The 23,093-nt window shown below is 42.5% G+C and overlaps 1 protein-coding gene across 1 annotated transcript in view; it reads left to right on the top strand.

Moving 5' to 3' along the window:
• The first annotated feature begins 2,638 nt into the window (after positions 1 to 2,638).
• Positions 2,639 to 23,093, top strand: part of LOC139401637 (pre-mRNA-splicing factor CWC22 homolog) — a 57,782-nt gene continuing 37,327 nt past the window's right edge. The window contains exons 1-11 of the mRNA XM_071145730.1: positions 2,639 to 2,706; positions 2,961 to 3,052; positions 4,414 to 4,504; positions 12,168 to 12,427; positions 13,387 to 13,442; positions 13,596 to 13,682; positions 13,953 to 14,195; positions 17,073 to 17,201; positions 17,376 to 17,544; positions 17,727 to 17,916; positions 18,204 to 18,410. Of these exons, the coding sequence (XP_071001831.1) occupies positions 2,679 to 2,706; positions 2,961 to 3,052; positions 4,414 to 4,504; positions 12,168 to 12,427; positions 13,387 to 13,442; positions 13,596 to 13,682; positions 13,953 to 14,195; positions 17,073 to 17,201; positions 17,376 to 17,544; positions 17,727 to 17,916; positions 18,204 to 18,410 (1,552 nt within the window). The 5' untranslated portion in view covers positions 2,639 to 2,678. The remainder of the gene's footprint in view (positions 2,707 to 2,960; positions 3,053 to 4,413; positions 4,505 to 12,167; positions 12,428 to 13,386; positions 13,443 to 13,595; positions 13,683 to 13,952; positions 14,196 to 17,072; positions 17,202 to 17,375; positions 17,545 to 17,726; positions 17,917 to 18,203; positions 18,411 to 23,093) is intronic.

Genomic DNA, 23,093 nt, shown 5'->3' with positions numbered 1-23,093 from the left:
ATCCTCAGGCATCCTCATTAGTGGTGCTTGTGTTAGCTGTTTGTTCACCCGTACCTGCCTGCAATTGCTAACAACCCATCCTCAACCGCCCAACTATATGTGATGAAGTGAAAATCTGGAGGCCCGCATCGGACCCAACCCGCCAATTTAGAAAATGTGCTGTAGGCTACAGTCAGAGTAGGCAGAACCATTTTTTAACAGGGGTGTAATATTTTTTTTGCCTAATTTAGATGTTTCTGACTATAATTTCTGACCTTTTGGTAGGCTATTTGTTAGTTAACTTGTCTGTAATTAGATATATGCAGCTTCTCTTCTGTCATTATATGTTGCCCTAGAAGACTAAATAAACCCTTGATCACTAGAATGTCATAAATCGATAGAATGAACGCTTCAATCTAGTTGGCAAAGGTCAAGTTGTCTGCTTCTTTCACAGAGCAAAGACGTTTAGAGTCTGGAAGGAAAATGCATTAACTAAAAGAAAAAGGGGAATACATCAGTTTGAGGGTTGTCAGGAAATAGAAAACTGTGAACACGTTTTTTCCCATATATGTTTCAGATAAGATTTCAGTTCGGCTTGGATGCATATTTTATGGGGTTGAAATACTAACTAACAGCTTTTATGATGCTGATAAAGATAGCCCCTCTACAGGTTCAAATTTTTTCAAGATGCTAAAAGAAAAATAATATTTCTCCACTTCTGTTCCTGACTAAATATGTTCTGCTCCAGCTGTTACCAAGAGCCCGTCCTCCCCAATTAAGGTGCCACCAACCTCCTGTGCTACAGTCAGATTTCAGTTTCCATTTAAACCATCTGAACAGTAGGCAGTTCCCTTCTTCTTCGGGATTTGGTTGGAGGATCGCATCCAACTTTTTGGTGTGCACACCGCCACCTACTGTACTGAAGTGTGAGGCCAGTCATGGCCTACATACATTCAATTCTCTTCATTAGTCCCGTTCCTCTAAGAAAATGAATATAGCCCTAGACACCACCACCTACACTCATTAAAAACCCACTACCCCATTCTACTACTTTGACCATATGGACCATGCCAATGGCCTGGGAGGATGGGACACCACCCCTCAACACACCCTGTAACTTTTCTGAAGTCAAATCTCGTATACCCAAAATACATCTCTGCAGCTGTAAACACAACATATATTTTCCGTGACCATTGCTACAGTAAGGACATTAAGAAGCCAACCTTACTGAATCATAAACACTTGTTTTCCTGTCCCTCTGTCATGGCACAAATATGACTCACTGGAATCCTGTCAGGTTCCCCATCCCTCTCTACTTTCTTCACTGCCTCAGCATATGACACCTTCTGCACTACTCTGACTCTAGCCACTTCAGCCTGCCTCTCGCACTGGACACTTCTGATCATCAGTAACATGGGCACCCCTACTGTTAATGCACACAACTTGATCCACCAAAACTACACAGTCCTCTGTCCCATGCCCTTCTGCACACTTCCCACATCTTGGAATCTCCTTCCTACACACTGCTGCGACATGGCCATAAACATTACACCTGAAACAACGCAGTGGATTCGGCACAAACTTTGTCAGGTAAAGACGGACTCAAAATTAAAAAAGGACTGGCAGTGAATCCTCTGTTTTACCACGCTCTCCACCGGGTCTGCGACGCACCAAGCGATGGGCGTTACAAACACCAGGAATCTTCAACTTCAATTGCTCCATCGCCACACTTAATGCTACCCCAGAAATCATTCCTTTCAATGGTGCCCTGATCCTAAGAGCAAAGTAAGAAACAAATCTTGACCCAAGTTGCATGAGAAGGAGCACCCCCTCCCTCTGATCAGAAGAGACACAAACAAATATCACAAGTCCACTACAGGTTACCTTCACTGATTCAACTCCTTTCTCACCCAGCTTTTCTCTCATTGAATTAAACTCTAGCTGTTAAACAGGGAAATGGTTCCCATCATACATTTTTTTTCCATACAGGATTTTATAAACACCTAAAATAAGGGATGTGTTTCGTTTAGGCTTACCATGGTGTGACGTTTTTAGAACCATGTAAATCTCTCTCAGACAAGGTGACTTTTATTAATATATTTGGCTCTATTTACTCTCTGATTCAAAAACAATAATTAGCATCAAAGGAGACATTGTGCAAAACTAGAAATCCCTGCAAGCTACTGCCGTGATCTCAAGTTGACACTTGTTAAAAGTTATTGTGACAATTTGAAACTTGCATAAGACAGTTTTCAGAATTGTCAATTGCAAGAAATGTTGCCAATTTATTGTTACATTTAGCTAAAAGTAGAGCTAATCCAGAGATTCTTACCTTTGCCTCGATTCGTCAGTCTCGCCCAGAGCATCATGGCATTTGTAGTTCTTTATGATAGCCACATTAGCAGCTAATTAGCATTTAATTTTTGGGTATAATACTGATGAATATATTGATAAAAATCACGTTCTCCTAGAGAGATTTACACGGTTATCATAACGACATACCAGGGTATGCCTACATGAAACACGGCCCTTATCTTAAGTGTTTCTAAAATCCCCTATGGGAAAAATGTATGGTGGAAAAACGATTGGAACCATTTCCATGTTTGACTGCTAGGTTTTATGGGTATTATGACTCATACTGTGGTACTCTATCAGCTCGCAAAGTTACCTTCCTTTGTGCTGGACATGGAGACAAACAGATGATATCCACGAGTTCATCTGAATCAGGTAAAGTAGCTAAAGTATCCCTTTGATGACCGACCCTAAACCACCCCACAGGGTTGAGTAAATCAGCGCATCACTAATCCTCATATCTGAGATCATTATACAGGGCACTTGTTACATCGTAATATGAGATGTACAGAAACATAGTTCATTTACTTTTCTGTTTGATTTGTTCGCTTGCAAATTACATTAGAACAGTAGGCCTCATTGATTTCGCATTTACGTGCGTTCTTTTTGGCCCTTACTGCTATCCGTAGCAAAACTTGTGGAAAAAGACAGGGGGGAAATGGCTACGAAGACGAACGACAACGATTTAGCAGTGGAGTTGAGCTCTACTTCTAAAGAAGAGGTAAGAAGTTTACACTCATATAAATACACGAAAGATAAAAGTCCATACATGAATACGGAAGTATTAGTTATTCCAAGTTGTGTTTTAGCCAGGCTAGCAAAGTTATCTATCGCGCTTCTCAAATGCAAGAAGTGGCACACATGGAGGAGAGCGCATTTGTAGTTAAACACTAGCCATGTAGCAAGGGGTTAGTTGCTGTTTCGCCTCGACGTAACTAGTTAGTTACTGGGTAGTTAGTTAGATTGCTAGATAGTCCGTTGGTCAGTAAAATGTTAATGTTTTATTGTTGGGTAAAAATAAAATCGCTAGCAGCAGCTAACTAGTTTCATATCGATGTTAGCTAGCTAGCTACGCCACATAAAACAAAAACATGATAACAGAAACATGGAACAACGGTGTGCATTTCAGTCCAAACCTCTTGTTCAACGTGGTCAGTGTTGATTGTCAGTGTGTCGCCAGCTACTAGGGTTTTGTTAGCTAGCTATGTTTGTGTACACATTGATCAACAGAACATGGCAGTGTCTCACGTTAGCTATCTGCAGACGGGTGTCTCACCTATGTACAAATGTCCATTGTTAGATTCCCATCAGCATGGCAGTTTGTCATTGAATGTTAGAGACAAAGTCTAATTTCATAACGCATTTCATGTATGCAGTGGAAAGCATCTAGCAGCAAAGCGTAGCCGTGGGTTGTTGCTATTAGTTGCCTTTTTCTTTCCTACCCAGCTCCCTATCCATCTCCATCGGGGACTGGTTCAGCCCAGTGACACCCGCCTCGGCAACACACGAGGGATGAGCTTAGACAGGCGTAGGCCTGCCAGTCCTGCTGATAGAGCACATTGCATTTGGTTGAGCTAGAGGCAGCATGGTTGGAAAGTGGCAACCTTTATGTAATGTTTGAAGGGAAAAATGACCACTTCCTTTGAGATGTCTTGTACTGTTGTGGTTGCAGACACAGGTGTTGCTGGTGCATATAGGCTACTTGTTGTTTATGTGCCTCCATCTAATCAACAAACACCTATGACCTCATATCTAACAGCTGCAGGCTTAATTTAGCTTCCTTCAGGTTTATTATAACCTGTGTTTATATAACCTCTACACTACAGCCTCTGATTTCAGTTTCCTTCCAGCAGTGGCAGCCAGAGCACATTGGCCCAGTGGCCTACAACATGATCTCAGTACTGATATTAATTTGCCTGCTGTTATGCATTTTAATGTCTCTGCTCAAGGAGGGGTTTGTTCTGTGAGCAGCTTGCATTACCATTTGTTTCCAGGCCCTTTGCTTTCATAACACATAACATCAAACTTCAGTTCAGATATCCATGTAGTCTAAACCAGCTGTGTCCTCTGTATGTCCTCCAGCATTCCAGGTCTAGTGGCATGGGTCAGCCCCGCAGGAGCCCGTCAGAGGAAGGAGAGGGGGAAAACGATGTGGCACAGCAGAGGAGCAGCAGTGAGTGGAAATGACTTTTTCCTCAGATAAACAAAGGTTGTGTCACCTGAAGATACATTGTAATTGTAATCTATGTAATAGGCCAAGATAAACATCTAAAAAGCTTCCTTTTGTTTTAAAATGTGTGATGAAATCTTATCACTTACAAAATAAACCCTTGACTGGTGGAAAAAGTGAACAACTAGGCTATCAACGATCAGTTTCTGTTGAGAAGAACCCATATATTTGTTTTGCACTGGTCTTGTTGAACCTTGGATCCTGCTATCTCCCATCTGTTTATCTGATGAAACACTCCAGGTCTCCATGGTTTCTCAACCTCATCACTGACAGACAGTTATAGCCTAGTTTTAGCCTCTCTTATTGTCCAGATAATGCTTTCAATCATCCCTTCTGTTAAGCTGTTGCAAATCCTTCCTCTGCTCTGAGTTAGAGGAGAGTGAGGGATGATAGAGAGGGCAGAGCAGCACAAGCTGCCCTCAACCCAAGGGCATTTGAAAATTGTCAGAGCACAGAATGTGCTGTCTGCTGCTGATAGTCCCTTAAAACTAGTTCCTCTGTAACACCCAGGGGTTTGTATTCCAAATGCCACCCTATTCACTATTCAGTGCACTAATTATGACCAGGGCTCATGGGGCTCTGGGCAAAAGTAGGGTTAGAGAATAGGGTTAGAGCTGTTGTATTTCCCCCCACAGCAGTCCAGTAGGGACTTGTGCTGTTTGTGTTCTTGCACAAAGAGTAAGAATGTTCCTCTTTCCATCTTTTGGTTGCAAATGGCTTCATCAATAAGTTAATCGATGACGTCGTCCCCACAGTGACCATACATACGTACCCCAACCAGAAACGATGGATTACAGGCAACATCCGCACTGAGCTAAAGGGTAGAGCTGCCGCTTTCAAGGAGCGGGACTAACCCGGACGCTTCCTGCTAAATCCTGCTATGCCCTCCGACGAACCATCACACAGGCAAAGCATCATTACAGGACGAGCTGATGAGTAAGACCTTTGAACAGGTCAACATTCACAAGGCCGCAGGGCCAGACGGATTACCAGGACATGTACTCTGACCATGCGCTGACCAACTGGCAAGTGTCTTCACTGACATTTTCAACTTGTCCCTGACCGAGTCTGTAATATCAACATGTTTCAAGCAGACCACCATAGTCCCTGTGCCCAAGAACGCCAAGGAACCTGCCTAAATGACTACTGACCGAAGCACTCACGTCTGTAGGCGTGAAATGCTTTGAAAAGCTGGTCAAAACTTACATCAACACCATTATCCCAGAAAACCTAGACCACTCCAATTTGCATACCGCTCCAACACATCCACAGGTGATGCAATCTCTGTTGCACTCCACACTGCCCTTTCCCACCTGGACAAAAGGAACACCTACGTAAGAATGCTATTCATTGACTACAGCTCAGCGTTCAGCACCATAGTGCCCTCAAAGCTCATCACGAAGCTAAGAACTCTGGGACTAAACACCTCCCTCTGCAACTGGATCCTGGACTTCCTGACGGGCCACCCCCAAGTGGTAAGGGTAGGTAACAACACATATGCAACGCTGATCCTCAACACAGGGGCCCCTGGTGCATGCTCAGTCACCTCCTGTACTCCCTGGTCACCCATGATTGCATGGCCAAGCACAACTCATTTTTTGCCGACAACTCAGCAGTGGTAGGCCTGATCACCGACAACAATGAAACTATAATGGTCCAAACACATTAAGACTGTCGTGAAGAGGGCACGACAATGCCTATTCCCCCTCAGGAGACAAAAGATTTGACATGGGTCCTCAGATACTTAAAATTGTCAACTGCTCGGCCTCCGACCGCAAGGCACTACAGAGGGTAGTGTGTACGGCCCAATATATCACTGGGGCCAAGCTTCCTGCCATCCAGGACCTCTATCAGGCGGTGTCAGGAAGGCCCAAAAAATTGCCAAGGATTCCAGCCTCTCTAGTCATTGACTGTTCATAAGACTCATAAATAGCTAATCAAATGGCTACCTGGACTATTTGCATTGTCCCAACTAGAGGTCGAGCAATTTTAATTGGCCAATTTCAAGTGTTCATAACAATCGGTAATCAGCCTTTTTGGATGCCGATTATGGCCATTGGCGCTACGAGGAAACTGCGTGGCATGCTTGACCACCTGTTACGCGAGTGCAGTGTCAAAAGGACTTTGTGGCTGCAAGGAACCAAGGTAAGTTGCTAGCTAGCGTTAAATTTATCTTATAAAAAGCAATCAATCTTCACATAATCACTTGTTAACTACACATGGTTGATATATTACTCGAACTAGCTTGTCCTACGTTGCATATAATCAATGCAGTGCTGGCGAAAAAAGCCCAATCGTTTCACAAATGTAACTAACCATAAACATCAATGCCTTTCTTAAAATCAATTATTCACAGAAGTATATGTTTTTAAACCTACATATTTAGTTAATATTGCCTGCTAACATTAATTTATTTTAACCTCTCTAGGGTATGCCAACATCCAGTGAGATTGCAGAGCGCCAAATTGAAATACAGAAATACTCATTTGAAAAATTCAGAAAAGATACAAAGATTTTACATATGTTTAAATATGAACTTCTTGTGAATCCAACCAACGCTGTCAGATTTTTTAAAATGCTTTACGGCAAAAGCATACCTTATGATTATTTGAGGACATAGCTCAGCAGACAAATCATTACAAACAGTTACCAGCCAAGTAGAAAAGTTACACAAGTCAGAAATAGAGAGAATTAATCACTTACCTTTGATGATCTTCATATGGTTGCACTCAGAATACATTAATTTATTCAATGAATGTTCCTTTTGTTTGATAAAGTCTCTTTATATCCAAAAACCTCTGTTTTGTTCACGTTTTGTTCAGTAATCCACAGGCTCAAACGCAGTCACAACAGGCAGACAAAATCTAAATTGTATCCGTAAAGTTCGTAGAAACATTTCAAACGATGTTCATAATCAATCCTCAGGTTGTTTTTAGCTTAAATAATCGATAATATTTAAACCGGACAATAAAGTTGTCAATATAAAAGGTAAACAAGAAAGGCACTCTCGGTCACGCGCATGAAAAAGCTCTGTGACATGGCAGGGTCCACTCATTCAGACTGCTCTTACTCCCTAATTTTTAAGAATACAAGCCTGAAACAATTTCCAAAGATTGTTGACATCTGGTGGAAGGCATAGGAACTGCAATTTGAGTCATAAGTCAATGGATACTGTAATGGCATTGAATAGAAAACTGCAACAACAAAAAAATCCTAATTCATGAATGGATTTTTCTCAGGTTTCCGCCTGCTAAATAAGTTTTGTTATACTCACAGACACTATTTTATCCGTTTTGGTAACTTTAGAGTTTTCTATCCAAATCTACCAATTATATGCATGTCCTATCTTCTGGGCCTGAGTAGAAGGCAGTTTTAATTTGGGCACGCTTTTCATCCAAAATTCCAAATGCTGCCCCTCTACCCTAGAGAAGTTAACTAGATAAATTGTGTTAATTCTCTTGTGTTCAGTACAAGCAGCGTCAAGGTATATGCACCAGTTTGGGCCGCCTGGCTTGTTGCGAACTGTGTGAAGAACGCAATTGATTTGCCTGAATTCTTCATAATTCTGACATCACATTGAAGGTTGTGCAATGTAACAGCAATATTTAGACTTAGGTTGCCACCTGTTCGATAAAATGCAGAACGGTTCTGTATTTCACTGAAAGAATAAACGTTTTGTTTTCGAAATGATAGTCTCCGGATTTTACCATATTAATGACCAAAAGCTCGTATTTCTGTGTTTATTATGTTATAATTAAGTCTATGATTTGATAGAGCAGTCTGACTGAGCGGTGGTAGGTAGCAGCAGGCTCATAAGCATTCATTTAAACAACACTTACTGCGTTTTGCCAGTAGCTCTTAGCAATGCTTGAATGCTCAGCGCTGTTTATGATATCAAGCCTATCAGCTCGCAAGATTATGCCGACAATACTAATGTGCCAATAAGAACATCCAGTAGTCAAAGTTATATGAAATACAAATGGTATAGAGAGAAATAGTCGACGCGTCATAATTCCTATAATAACTACAACCTAAAATTCTTAACTGGGAATATTATTTATTATTATTTATATATTATATTAAGTCAAAATAAGTGTTCATTCAGTATTGTTGTAATTGTCATGTGTATGTGTGTGTATATAAATAAAATCCTTATCGGCCTTTTTGGGTCCTCCAATAATCGGGATCGGCGTTGACAAATCATAATCGGTCGACCTCTAGTCCCCACCCCACTCCCCCATTTTTACGCTGCTGCCACTCTGTTTATTATCCGTGAATAGTCATTTTAACTCTACCTACATGTACATATTACCTCAATTACCTCGACTAACCGGTGCCCCTCACATTGAATCTGGACCGGTACCCCATGTATATAGCCTCGCTACTGTTATTTTATTGTTGCTCTTTATTTTTTATTTTTTTACTTCAGTTTATTTAAGTAAATACTTTCTTAACCAACAATGCAGTTAACACTTTTTTTCTTAAGGGCTTGTAAGTAAGCATTTCACTAAGGTCTACTACACCTGTTGTATTTGGCGCATGTGACAAATAACATTTTATTCCTCACTGTCAACATTGAAATATTAAAATTGGTATTATGCAAATCACACAGTGCCAATTCTCAACAATGCATTGCAGAGTCTTCTCTCTGTGTGTGTGTGTGTGTGTGTGTGTGTGTGTGTGTGTGTGTGTAACAGAGCCGAGTGCTGTGGTAGCATCTAGAAATTGATATTGCTGTCGGAGACCTTTTGGCACACCTTTTAACTCTGATGGCAGTTGCCTGCAAGACACTCCGCACTGCTTTGGGATTCCAGCTATGAAATTAGTAGACCACTCTTATTCTCATGTGATTTTGTAGTTGTCTCGCTGTATGCATAGACAGAGCTTGAAGTAATTCTCACAATATTTAACTTTCATGTTTCATTGTTTCTTGAAAACGTTTGCTGTAATAACTGCATGATGTGCTAAGTTACCATGTCAGTCTACTTAGACATCAGCCAACAGGCTTGAAGGAATGAGCTGGGGACTGGGCAGGAGATGAGTCACTGGTCCAACTAGGGATCTATCTCAGCAGGCCACTACAGTGCACTTCATCAATTATTTAATACAGCCTTCCTGTTCTTAAGCCTTCAGCACAGTCAGTTCTCTCAAATAGAGCATTAACTGAATGTCAGTTGAAGTTCACTCTCGCTCCTTTTCATTCTTGTTTGCTTGTCGATTGCTTGTGGTCTGAATGTAGATTGTCTACATATTGTAAAAGACTCTCGACACATTTCCATATCCCACTTTCATTAACAACACATTCAACGTGTTCAACAATAGACAAGCATAATATAATAATACTCTTAGCAAAAAAAAAAATGTTTTACAATCTGTAGAAACTATGAGAATAGAAAGGTTCAGAACTTTGGTGAAACAGCACCGTTGAAAGAAATATATGTCAAATCTAAATCAAAACAGAGAGATCAGAGATAGATGGGAAGGGTTGAGGGGAGCTGAAGGGTGGGACTAAAAATAACAAAAAACAAGCTCACTGATGTTAAAATATACTGTGTCTGTAAAATGTAGGTTTCGATTTTTTTTAAGCGGCACACCTGAAAATGTCAAATCAAAACTGGATGGTGTTCAGAGATGGATGGGAGGGGTTGAGGGGAGCTGAAGGATGGGATTAAAAACAAACAATAGATAACCAATATATGTGTCCATGAAATGTATAAGCTGTGAGTAGAAGTCTAAGTGTCGTTGTCCATTAGGGGAGGGTGGAAAATATATTTAAAATATGTTTAAAGTAATATATTTATAAAGAAAATATATATGGGGGATTGGAAATGATGCAGGCAATTACATTGAGGGAAGCCACAATGTATTTGCAATGTTAAAGCTGATCCACCCCGTTAAATAAAAGAAATAAGCACGCGCAATGAATCTAAGACATACAGTGCATTCGGAAAGCATTCAGACCCCTTCTCTTTTTGTTCACATTTTGTAAGTTATTCTTAAATGAATTACCAAAATATTTTAAAATCCTCAACAATCTACACACTACCGCATAATGACAAAGTGAAAATAATTTTTCAGAAATGTTTACAAATGTATACAAAATAAAAACAGATGCCTTATTTACAGAAGTATTCAGACCCTTTGCTATGAGACTCAAAATGTATCTCTGGTGCATCCTGTTTCCATTGATCATACTTGAGATGTTTCTACAACTTGATAGGAGTCCAGCTATGGTAAATTCAATTGAATGGACATGATTTGGAAAGGCACACACCTGTCTATATAAGGTTCCATAGTTGACCTTGTATGTCAGAGAAAAACTCCAGCCATGAGCTGGCCATCCGGCCAAACTGAGCAATCAGGAGAGAAGGGCCCAGTGAGGTGACCAAGAATCCGATGGTCACTCTGACAGGGCTCTGGAGTTCCTCTGTGGAGATGGGGGAACCTTCCAGAAGGACAACCATCTCTGGATCACTCCACCAATCAGACCTTTATGGTAGAGTGGCCAGACAGAAGCCACTCCTCAGTAAAAGGGACATGACAGCCCACTTGGACTTTACCAAAAGGCACCTAAAGGACTCAGAACATTTATAAACAAGATTCTCTGGGCTGATGAAACCAAGATTTAACACTCTGGCCTGAACACCAACCGTCACTTCTGGAGGAAACCTGGCACCATCCCTACAGTGAAGCATGGTGGTGGCAGCATTATGCTGTCGGGATGTTTTTCAGCGGCAGGGACTGGGAGACTAGTCAGGATTGAGGGAAATATGAACGGAGCAAAGTACAGAGAGATCCTTGATTTAAAAACCTGCTCCAGGCTGGGGTGAAAGTTCACCTTCCAACAGGACAATGATCCTAAACAACACAGCAGTGGCTTCAAGACAAGCCTCTGAATGTCCTTGAGTGGCCCAGCCAGAGGCCGGATCGAACATCTCTGGAGAGACCTGAAAATAGCTGTGCAGCAACGCTCCCCATCCAACCTGACAGAGCTTGAGAGGTTCTGCAGAGAAGATTGGGAGAAACTCCCCAAATACAGGTGTGCCAAGCTTGTAGCGTCATTCCCGAGAAGACTCAAGCCTGTTATCGCTGCCAAAGTTGGTTCAACAAAGCACTGAGTAAAGGGTCTGAATACCTGAATACTCCAGGTTTTTATTTGTAATTTGCACAATTTCTAAACCGGTTTTGCTTTGTCATTAGGGGTGAATTGTGTGTAGATTGAAGGGGAAAAAAACTATTTAATAAATTTTAGAATAAGGCTGTAACATGTCCCTTTGGGGCGGCAGGGTAGCCTAGTGGTTAGAGTGGTTCAAAACTCCCGAGCTGGCAAGTCTGTCGTTCTGCCCCTGAACAGGCAGTTAACCCACTGTTCCTAGGCCGTCATTGAAAATGAGAATTTGTTCTTAACTGACTTGCCTAGTTAAATAAAGGTTAAAAAAAAAAAATGTGTTAAAATTCAAGTGTCTGAGTACTTTCTGAATGCACTGTATGACTTTGTCTCCAAGAAAAAACGGTCATTTTGGACAACATTCCACCCTGTCCTACAATATCACGTAGAACTGCGTAGTAAAAGATACTTATTAACCGAACTTTGTTTTTTCTGCAGTGGAAGCTACAGAGGGGGCAGATAGCCCTGCAGCCAGTCCTGGACCCAAAGGTCCCAGAGTGGCCAGCTCAGAGGCCCCCATAGTTCTAGGCAGTCCTGGAGTGGCCAGTCCAGGAGTAGCCAGCTCCAGAGCCACCAGGGGTAGTAGGGCCCCATCCAGTGCCAGTGTCAGCCAGGAGGAAGATGAGTCCAGCGGCTCTGATGGGAGCAGTGATGAGGCAGTAGGCTGCAGGATGAAGAGCAGCGTGGCACAGATCATGGTGAGTGACTGACTCAGCCACATTCGTGGCCCGTTTGCCAGACAGTTTGGAAAGTAATCCTGCACCCCAAAAATACTTTCAGCTAGGGCTGGGCGTTATGGCCAATATATTGTATCGCTGTATAAAAAAAACGGACGTTTTTGAAAAATAGAAGTTCTAAATGTGCTTTATGAGTAGTGTCTTACCCTGGTGTGGCAACACTAAGTGGTTTCTTTCTCTATTCTGATTGTGTTATGCTTTCAACCCCAAATTATTTTAATACATTTCTGCATTTCCTGTGCTCATTTGAGATCATTTCCACACTGCCACTTTGTTTACCCATATCGTACAGCCCAATCTATGCCTTATTTTTTGCCAAATGTTGCAATTGTGATTTGACTTGCGATTTAGAACCAACCACTTAAAGTTAACTTTTGGAATCATGGCAATATAATGATGAATCTAATTCTATAATTTGAATACAGTGTTTGACATGAAAATGCCAGGCAGGAGTTATTGTGACAGGGTAGGAATCAAAGCGTTGTGTGTCCTAGGGGACCGTATAATCTGTTTAAAATATGCTCCTTGAATGACGTGGCGGGTTCTAGGTCTGTGTTGAAAGCGAGAGAGATGACTGAAGTAGCAAAGTAAACTATAAATGGATGTTACACATGGGGTCGGCATACCACGTTTAACAAACCAGACATTCAAGTACATTCAAATACCATTATAGAAGGTTAAGTAAAAACCCAAACCGGTCCTTGCGTCACTACCGGTGTATCGTGAAATATAGTATACTGCCCAGTGGAGATTCTTTATTGACCATGCTTTTTAGTTGAGGACTATGTTTCATCTGTGTCCGACTGTCCGGGAAACAAACGCTCCAAACTAATATTCGTACATGCTGTTACAAAAGTTTGCGCTGTGGTAATGTTGGTCAACACTGACCGGATGGGGGATTTTGACGTTTTGTGTTCCAGCGTGGTCCAGATGACCAGAGTGCGAACAGAGGCAGGAGCCCCACCCCAGATGACAGGTGAGTGACTATCTCTGTTAACCTGCAGATAAGAGCTATAGGTCATCCCTTACTCTCCTGATTCCGGGAATCCTTCAACTGGTATTTATGAACCTGGGAACGTTGGGAAAGTCTTTAATTTTGCAACCCTACAGCTGTTTCTCATTGTTCCAGGGATGGTGATCGCCGCAGTTCCTGCTCTAGGTCCCGTTCCAGAAGTCAGGAGAGGGGCCGGCGCTACGGTGGAGGAGGTTATGGCAGGTACGAAAACGGAACACGGCACAGTCTGCCCTCTTCCACTTGAGGTTTCCTTCTGTGGAGGTATTTCCTTGCCACTTCTGCTTGTTCTTTGGGGCCTAAGTTACTGTAAAGTAATTTGTGATGAATGTGAAAAGGGCTTTCTAAATATGATTGATCTGTATCATGTTTACATCTAATTTAAGGTAGACCACATTTAGACTAGCCCTAGCCCCATTCTTAAAAAGATCACTACAGTATTGATATATTGACCTGCCCTTGCCTCAACCACAGGTCAAGGGAGGATGATCGTAACAGGGACCGATACTACGAGCGCCAGTCAAGTCGTGACAGAGAGGCTGAGTTCAGGAGGAGAGGCCGGTCGCCCTCCCCAGCCAAGAAAGACCCAGCTACAGAGGAACCACCAGTGAAGAAAAAGAAGGAGGAACTGGACCCTATCCTGACCAGGACTGGTGGAGCTTACATCCCCCCGGCCAAACTGCGCATGATGCAGGCCCAGATCACTGACAAGAGCAGGTGAGTTAAGCTGTTGTCTGAAAACTTAGAAATATAATTATTAGAATGGACATTCCCATTTAGATTGCTGTGGTCTGAGGGGCTTTGTCCATTCTATGGATTCTATATCTGCCTGTCATCACAGAACAAATACTCATGGATGGTGAAGTCAAACTCAAGACTACAATCAAAGAATGAAACATTATCATATTTCTAATATAAAAGAATGCTTTAAATGAAGTTCTTCTAAGATACTGTCTAGTAAGTTGATGGCAACACAATAGATAATCATTTTTGGTCTGGCGGGAGCAAGGTGTTGAAGCAAGAGGCTAAAATGAACCGCTGACTCTCTTGAGAGCGGCGTGAATATCTATGTTTGTGTCCGAAATGGCACCCTAATCCCTACGTAGTACTATATAGGGAATCCCTGCATTGTGCTATATATGGACCTGGATGCTATTTCAGACATAGACTATCTGTAGCTCAAGGTGTTTTCAGTCACCTTCCTGTCATTTCTTGGAATAACATTTTGGCGCCTTAAGTCCGAGTACCCTGAGACGAGATCTGCGTCCCAAATAGCACCCAACTCCCTATGTAGTGCACTACTTTTCATCAGAGTGCCTTGGGCCCTGGTCAGGAGTAGTGCACAATATTGGGAATAGGGTGCTATTTGGGACGCAGAGAAGGTGGCGAAGATAATAAAGTAGTGATTGGTTCAATGAGATCTTCTGGAGCAGAACAGGGCAATGAAGGAGTTAGCCTGGCTTGCTATCCTTCTTTCCTCACAGAGCCTTCAAGCACACACACACACACACACACACACACACACACAGCACGTCCACAGATGCACATACATACACACAGGTACACTATGAGCCTACTCTAGGGTCCCTGAATAAAGCATCACCATCAATATATATACATCACGTACAGTTGAAGTCAGAAGTTTACATACACTTAGGTTGGAGTCATTAAAACTCGTTTTTCAACCACTCCACAAACTATGGTTTTGGCAAGTCTTTTAGGATATCTACTTTGTGCATGACACAAGTAATTTTTCCAACAATTGTTTACAGTTTATTTCACTTACTTCACTGTATCACAATTCCAGTGGGTCAGAAGTTTACATACACTAAGTTGACTGTGCCTTTTAAACGGCTTGAAAAATTTCAGAAAATTATGTCATGGCTTTAGAAGCTTCTGATAGACTAATTGACATCATTTGAGTCAATTGGAGGTGTACCTGTGGATGTATTTCAGGGCCTACCTTCAAACTCAGTGCCTCTTTGCTTGACATCATGGGAAAATTCAAAAGAAATCAGCCAAGATCTCAGAAAACAAATTGTAGACCACAAGTCTGGTTCATCCTGGGAGCAATTTCCAAACGCATGAAGGTACCACGTTCATCTGTACAAACAATAGTACGCAAGTATAAACACCATGGGACCACGCAGCCGTCATACCACTCAGGAAGGTGACGCGTTCTGTCTCCTAGAGATGAGCGTACTTTGGTGCGAAAAGTGAAAATCAATCCCAGAACATCAGCAAAGGACTTTGTGAAGATGCTGGAGGAAACGGATACAAAATTATCTATATCCACAGTAAAACAAGTTTTATATCGACATAACCTGAAAGGCCGCTCAGCAAGGAAGAAGCCACCGCTATAAAACTGCCATAAAAAGCCAGACTACGGTTTACAACTGCACATGGGGACAAAGATTGTACTTTCTGGAGAAATGTCCTCTGGTCTGATGAAACAAAAATAGAACTGTTTGACCATAATGACCACTGTTATTTTTGGAGGTAAAAGGGGGAGGCTCGCTAGCCTGAAGAACACCATCCCAAACGTGAAGCATGGAGGTGGCAGCATCATGTTGTGGGGGTGCTTTGCTGCAGGAGGGACTTGTGCACGTCACAAAATAGATGGCATCATGGGGAAGAAAATTATGTGGATATATTGAAGGAACATCTCAAGACATCAGTCAGGAATTTAAAGCTTGGCAGCTTGGTCTTCCAAATGGACAATGACCCCAAGCATACTTCCAAAGTTGTGGCAAAATGGCTTCAGGATTACAAAGTCAAGGTATTGGAGTGGCCATCACAAAGCCTTGACCTCAATCCCATAGAAAATGTGTGGGCAGAACTAAAAATGTGTGTCCGAGCAAGGAGGCCTACAAACTTGACTCAGTTACAGCAGCTCTGTCAGGAGGAATGGGCCAAAATTCACCCAACTTATTGTTGGAAGCTTGTGGAAGGATACCTGAAATATTTGACCCAAGTTAACCAATTTATATGCAATGCTACCAAATACTAATTGAGTGTATGTAAACTTCTGATCCACTGGCAATGTGATGAAAGAAATTAAAGCTGAAATAAATCATTCTCTAATATTATTCTGACATTTCACATTCTTAAAATAAAGTGGTGATCCTAATTGACCTAAAGATGGGGAATTTTTAAACGATTAAATGTCAGTAATTGTGAAACCTGTTTAAATGTGTTTGGATAAGGTGTATTTAATCTTCCTACCTCAATTGTATTTATTTATTTATTTATCGTGGGAAAAGCAGATATGTCTATTAACCAGGCTGAAATTGTTAAAAATTAGATGCGGTAGTCTGGTGTAGGTACTGACATTTTAGGATGTATTGTTTTGCAAAAGAATTTGAAATATGTTCTGCTTCATGGAAAGTGTGTTGTAGAAATGCGCTGTTAACATGTATTGTTATTACTTGGTTGCACACATCCCTGCTGCAATCACCATTCTGAAATGAGCTGAGTCGACTCAGCATGCGGCTGTGAGGCTGCGTTACTGTATAACCACTTTTTGACTGCTGATGTATAAATGGCTTCATGAATACATTTGATTGATAAGGATGATTTTTCTCCTGTTTCCAGTCTGGCGTACCAGCGTATGAGCTGGGAGGCTCTGAAGAAGTCCATCAACGGTCTGATCAACAAGGTGAATGTGTCCAACATCGCCATGATCATTCAGGAGCTGCTGCAGGAGAACATTGTTAGGGGCAGGTAATGGCTCCAGCTTGATTTATCAATCAAATGTATTACTCTTTAGCTTTGAGACAAGGATTATTTGGGTAAAGTCAATTTTAAGTGCAGCTCACTGTGTGTTTGTCTGTCCATCCGTTTGTCTGTCCTTGTCTCTGTCTGTGCCGCCTGTGTGTGTCCGTGTCCATTCTCCAGAGGTCTCCTGGCCAGGTCCACCCTGCAGGCCCAGAGTGCTTCGGCCACCTTCACCCACGTCTATGCTGCTGTGGTAGCCATCATCAACTCCAAGTTCCCTCAGATAGGAGAGCTCATCCTCAAGAGACTCATCCTTAACTTCCGCAAGGGCTACCGGAGGAACGACAAGGTGACTAGCTGCCGCCTCGTTTAGTTTTGACATAACGATGTGATGGGAAGACACGGTGACTGCTTCAGCTACTTCAGTCACTCCTGCCTCATTTATACATATAACGTTGATGCATATTATGGAGAAGTTCAGAGCTCAACTGGTTAACTCTTTCTAATACATTTTGTATTCTTGTTTTTCAGGCACAATGTCTCACGGCATCAAAGTTTGTTGCTCATCTCGTCAATCAGAATGTGGCCCATGAGGTCTTGTGTCTGGAGATGTTGACTCTGCTCCTGGAGAGACCTACTGACGACAGCGTGGAGGTGTCCATCAGCTTCCTCAAGGAGTGTGGCCTCAAACTCACGGAGGTTTCCCCTAGGGGCATCAATGGTACATAGCTATACACTGAGGTCTCCCCTAGGGGCATTAATGTTCCATGGCTATACACTGAGGTCTCCTAGGGGCATTAATGGTCCATGGCTATACAGAACATGTCCGCTCTTACTGTTTGAACAGGCTTGAGAGAAGGAAGCATTAGTTCCATCAAAGCTACAGAATCCTTTTAGCACTCCATCACAGCTCATTCAGAGAAATCAAGGGATTTCTTTATTTCTCTGGTGTTCTTACATCCCGTTTCGCTTGTTATCTAATTTAAACACTGTCTCTTCTGTTTTTAGCCATTTTCGAGCGGCTGCGCAACATCCTTCACGAGTCAGAGATTGACAAGCGGGTGCAGTACATGATCGAAGTGATGTTTGCCATCAGGAAGGATGGGTTTAAGGACCACCCTATCGTCCCAGAGGGGCTGGACCTGGTGGAGGAAGAAGATCAGTTCACACACATGCTGCCCCTAGAGGACGACTACAACCAAGAAGATATACTCAGTAAGATGCTACAGATTATGATGTTTATTAGGTACACCCATCTAGTAACGGGTTGGACCCCCTTTGCCACCAGAACAGCCTGAATTCTTCAGGGCATAGATTCTACAAGGTGTGGCGTTCAAACGTTGCTCAATTGTTATCAAGGGACCTATCGTGTGCCAGTAAAACCTTCCCCACACCATCACCACCAGCCTATACCGTTGACACCAGGCATGATGGGGCCATGGACTCGTGCTGCTTACTCCAAATCCTTACTCTGCCATCAGCATGACGCAACAGGAACCGGGATTTGTCTGACTAGGTAATGTTTATCCACTTCTCAATTATCCAGTGTTGGTGATCGCGTGCCCACTGGAGCCTCTTCTTGTTTTTAGCCGATAGGATTGGAACCCGGTGTGGTCGTCTGATACAATAGCCTATCTGTGACAAGGACCGAGGAGTTGTGTGTTCCAAGATGCCATTCTGCACACATTGTTGTACTGCGCCATTTGCCTGTTTGTGGCCCGCCACCTTGCATTATTCTTGCTATTCGCCTTCGACCTCTCATCAGCAAGCTGTTTTTGGCCACAGCACTGCCACTGACTGGATGTTTTTTTGTTTGTCTCTCAATTCTCGGTAAACCCTAGACACTGTCGTGCGTGAAAAGCCTAGGAGGCTGAATGTTTCTGAGATACTAGAACCGGTGTGCCTGGCACCGACGATCATACCATGTCGCTTAGGTCACTTGTTTTTAATCGAGCAGTAACTGAATGCCTTTGTCTGTCTGCCTTGCTTTATATAGCAGGCCACGTGACTTACTGTCGGTAGGAGAGAACCATTTTTGTGAACGGGGGTGGTGTACCAAATAAACTGGTCACTGAGTGGCCCTGTGTATAGAATATTTATTTAACTTTCATTTAACTAGGCAAGTCAGTTAAGAATGACGGCCTATACAGGCCAAACCCGGTCAACACTGGGCCAATTGTGGGGTGCCATATGGGACTCGCAATCACGGCCGGTTGTGATAGACCCTGGATTCGAACCAGGGTGTCTGTACTGACACCTCTAGCACCAAGATGCATTGTCTTAGGCCGCTGCGCCACTCTGGAGCCTCTAGTAGGGACTCCCTAGTAGGGTCAGTTCACACCCATGCTGCCCCTAGAGGATCACTACAACCAAGAAGATATCCTGAGTAAGGTAGGCCCAGGCTTTCAAATACTGTAGGCCTAACCGGCCAAGACTTTATAAAAAAAAAACAGTGTCCTCACCTAGGGCTGTGGTGGTCACAATTTCGTCTGCCGGCGATTGTCAAGGAAATAACTGTTGTCCTCACGGTAATTGACAGTTAATTTACATAAACACATTTAGCATCTGCTGGCTTCCACACACAGCCTACAAGACAAAAAGTCACCTTCACAATGAATCCATTATTTTTTTAGACAGGTCTAAAGAAGCATGATATGAGGAAAATGTGTAGGCTATTTCAGAAGAACAGAATAGCATACTATGAGTTGTCCTGATGTGGCTATGCCAAATGGCTGTGGGCTACACTAGTTCATTTAGCAGACAAGATTTGCTTAGAATTCCGTGGCATTATTTTATAGTCTGAAGAATACAATTGAACCATGCTGAATAAAATATAAATATTTTCTCAATGATTTGAAGGAGTGCGCACACGTGGCTATTCTGTGTTGAGTGGTTAACAAAGAAATAGGTACTCCTATATGCTTCATTTAGAGTTATTAATGTACCTTTAGTTCTACTACCAATGTTATATGTTTAGATGTTTAATACGTTGCAAGGCTGCATGATGAGACTAATGATGATTTGAAAAACATTGCTTGAAAGTCATGAGCTCTGCTTTGTTTTTTTGGGCAGGCTGTGCACACTCCAGTAGTCTCTCATTCACAATTTGACAAGCACTTGATAATGTCTTGAATTTCACAGTGGCATCCCTTTTGTGGCTGTAATTCACCCCCAAAAAATCCATGTCTTTTGTGGCCCAGAGTGCTGCATTGTGCCCTTCTCCCTGAGTGTGCTGTGCAATCCGAAGCGTCTCTCACTTACATTGCTCGCCATCACGTGATCTGGTCTTTCTCACAGGCTACAAGTGAAGACATACACGTTGGGATGCAACTGCGCACGTCCTCCAATTCCGAGGTGCAAATTGAAGATATTGGAAGAATTGTCCACATTTACATTTCGTCAGCCGACAAGATGAGTAGGCGTACGAACAGCAAAAGGACTATCCTATGTCAGTCTGCTTCCCCGTAGTACGAAAGTCTACCTATTCTGTGCGAGGAACACATATCAAACATAGTTGTGGGATGCGATAGATACCAAATTAATACATCCATTAGCATCAAAACATTTTTTTTAAAGCAATGAGGCTGGCTCAACAGATCAGAATATTTATCTTCAAATGTTTGGTCAGCTCTTCCCCAAACTTGAAACTCACGCGCTGCTTGTGTATGCCAGTTAGGCTCTACACCTCTTGTAAAACGGATTAATGTGCTTCATTTTAAGAAGTTATTTGGCTATTTTAGTTGTGATACAAACCTTATTAAAACATATAGGCCTATGGGCTAGGCTATTCAAAAAAGTTGCCCAAAAAAGGCATCGTTTCTGACCTTGATGCTGGGCATCATTCACAAGTGATAATATATCATTCACAAGTGATAGGCTAATATTGTCACCCATCAGACTGTTCTTGATTTAATCTTGTCTTTATATATAGCAAATCATATGTCTGACATTTAATTTAGAATGGACCATTATCATACACCTGTCTCGAAACAGGGGCAACGGGAAAAAATACATGTCATCTATGCACTTAAATACCGAATGGAGGACACTTTTCCCCATGGTTTATTTTCACGTAGGCTTTACTCCTGTTGGAAATATAAGCAATGTACTTAATATTAGGAAAGTTGAGAAATAAATATAGTAGGCCTAGCCTATAGAAAGCTGATGGAATCCTCTTTTTATTAGCGGCCATCACTCTGTTTTCTCCCGCAGTTGCATAGCCTATAGAAATGTTGTGCAACATGAGCTCATGGGCTCTCATGAAGTGTTTGATTAGATTTTCTAATACATTTGCATTTATGTCATAGTGATTAAAGGAACAATAGAGTGCTGAGTACCAGGCAGTTAGCAAGTTTGGAAGGCTACTAATGACCAGCAGCAGCATCAGAGCTTGGAGAATCCAAATTATTGTGACTAAACGTGTGTGATATGGTTCCGCCAGAGATGTTCGCTTTGCTTTCTTAGGAAACTATGCAGTATTTTGTTTTTTGGGCTATTATTTCATACACTGTTACCACAGGAAATCTTAAGTCTTATGACATATAGCCGGAAAGAACTATTGGATATAAGAGCAACATCAACTTACCAACATTACGACCAGGAATACGACTTCCCCAAAGCGGATCCTCTGTTTGGACCACCACCTAGGACAATGGATCGGATCCCAGTACGCGACCCAAAACAACAGCGCCACAGAAGGGGCAGACGGAGCGGTCTTCTGGTCAGGCTCCGTAGACAGGCTCACCGCTCCCGAGTATACTACTCGCCAATGTCCAGTCTCTTGACAACAAGATAGACTAAATTCGAGCAAGGATTGCCTTCCAGAGAGACATCAGAGATTGTAACATTCTCTGTTTCACGGAAACATGGCTCACTCGGGATGCGTTATCAGAGTCGGTACAGCCACCCGGTTTCTTCACGCATCGGGACCGACAGAAACAAACATCTCTCTGGTAAGAAGGGTGGGGGTGTATGCCGTATGATTAACGAGTTGTGGTGTGATCATAACAACATACAAGAACTCAAGTTCACCTGACCTAGAATTTCTTACAATCAAATGCAGACCGCATTATCTACCAAGAGAATTATCTTCGATTATTATAATCACAGCCGTGTATACCCCCCCCCCCCCCCCCCCCCAAGCAGACACCTTGACGGCCCTGAAAGAACTTCATTGGACTCTATGTAAACTGGAAACCACATATCCTGAGGCTGTATTTATTGTAGCTGGGGATTTTTAACAAGGCTCCCTAAATTTTATCAGCATATCGAATGCATGACCCGGGCTGGCAAAACTCTGGATCATTGCTGCTACTAACTTCCGCGACGCATACAAAGCCTTCCCTCGCCCTTTCAGCAAATCTGACCACGACTCCATTTTGTTGCTCCCAGCCTATAGACAGAAACTAAAACGGGAAACGCCCGTGCTCAGGTCTGTTCAACGCTGGTCCGACGAATCTGATTCCACGCTTCAAGATTGCTTCAATCACGTGGACTGGGATATGTTCTGGATAGTCTCAGACAACAACATTGATGTATACGCTGATTCGGTGAGCAAGTTTATTAGCAAGTGCATCGATGTTGTACCCACGGTAACTATTAAAATCTTCCCCAACCAGAAACCGTGGATTGATGGCAGCATTCTCGCAAAACTTAAAGCGCAAACCAATGCTTTTAATCATGGCAAGGCGACCGGAAACATGACCAAATACAAACCGTGTCGCTATTCCCTCCGCAAGGCAATCAAACAAGCTAAGCGTCAGTATAGAGACAAAGTAGAGTCACAATTCAATGGCTCAGACACGAGACGCATGTGGCAGGGTTTACTGTCAATCACGGACTACAAAAAGAAAACCAGCCCCGTCGTGGACACGGGCGTCTTGCTCCCAGACAAACTAA

Source organism: Oncorhynchus clarkii, chromosome 3, assembly GCF_045791955.1.
Source record: "Oncorhynchus clarkii lewisi isolate Uvic-CL-2024 chromosome 3, UVic_Ocla_1.0, whole genome shotgun sequence".
Lineage (NCBI taxonomy): Eukaryota > Metazoa > Chordata > Actinopteri > Salmoniformes > Salmonidae > Oncorhynchus > Oncorhynchus clarkii.
This window is presented reverse-complemented; position numbering and strand designations above follow the sequence as displayed.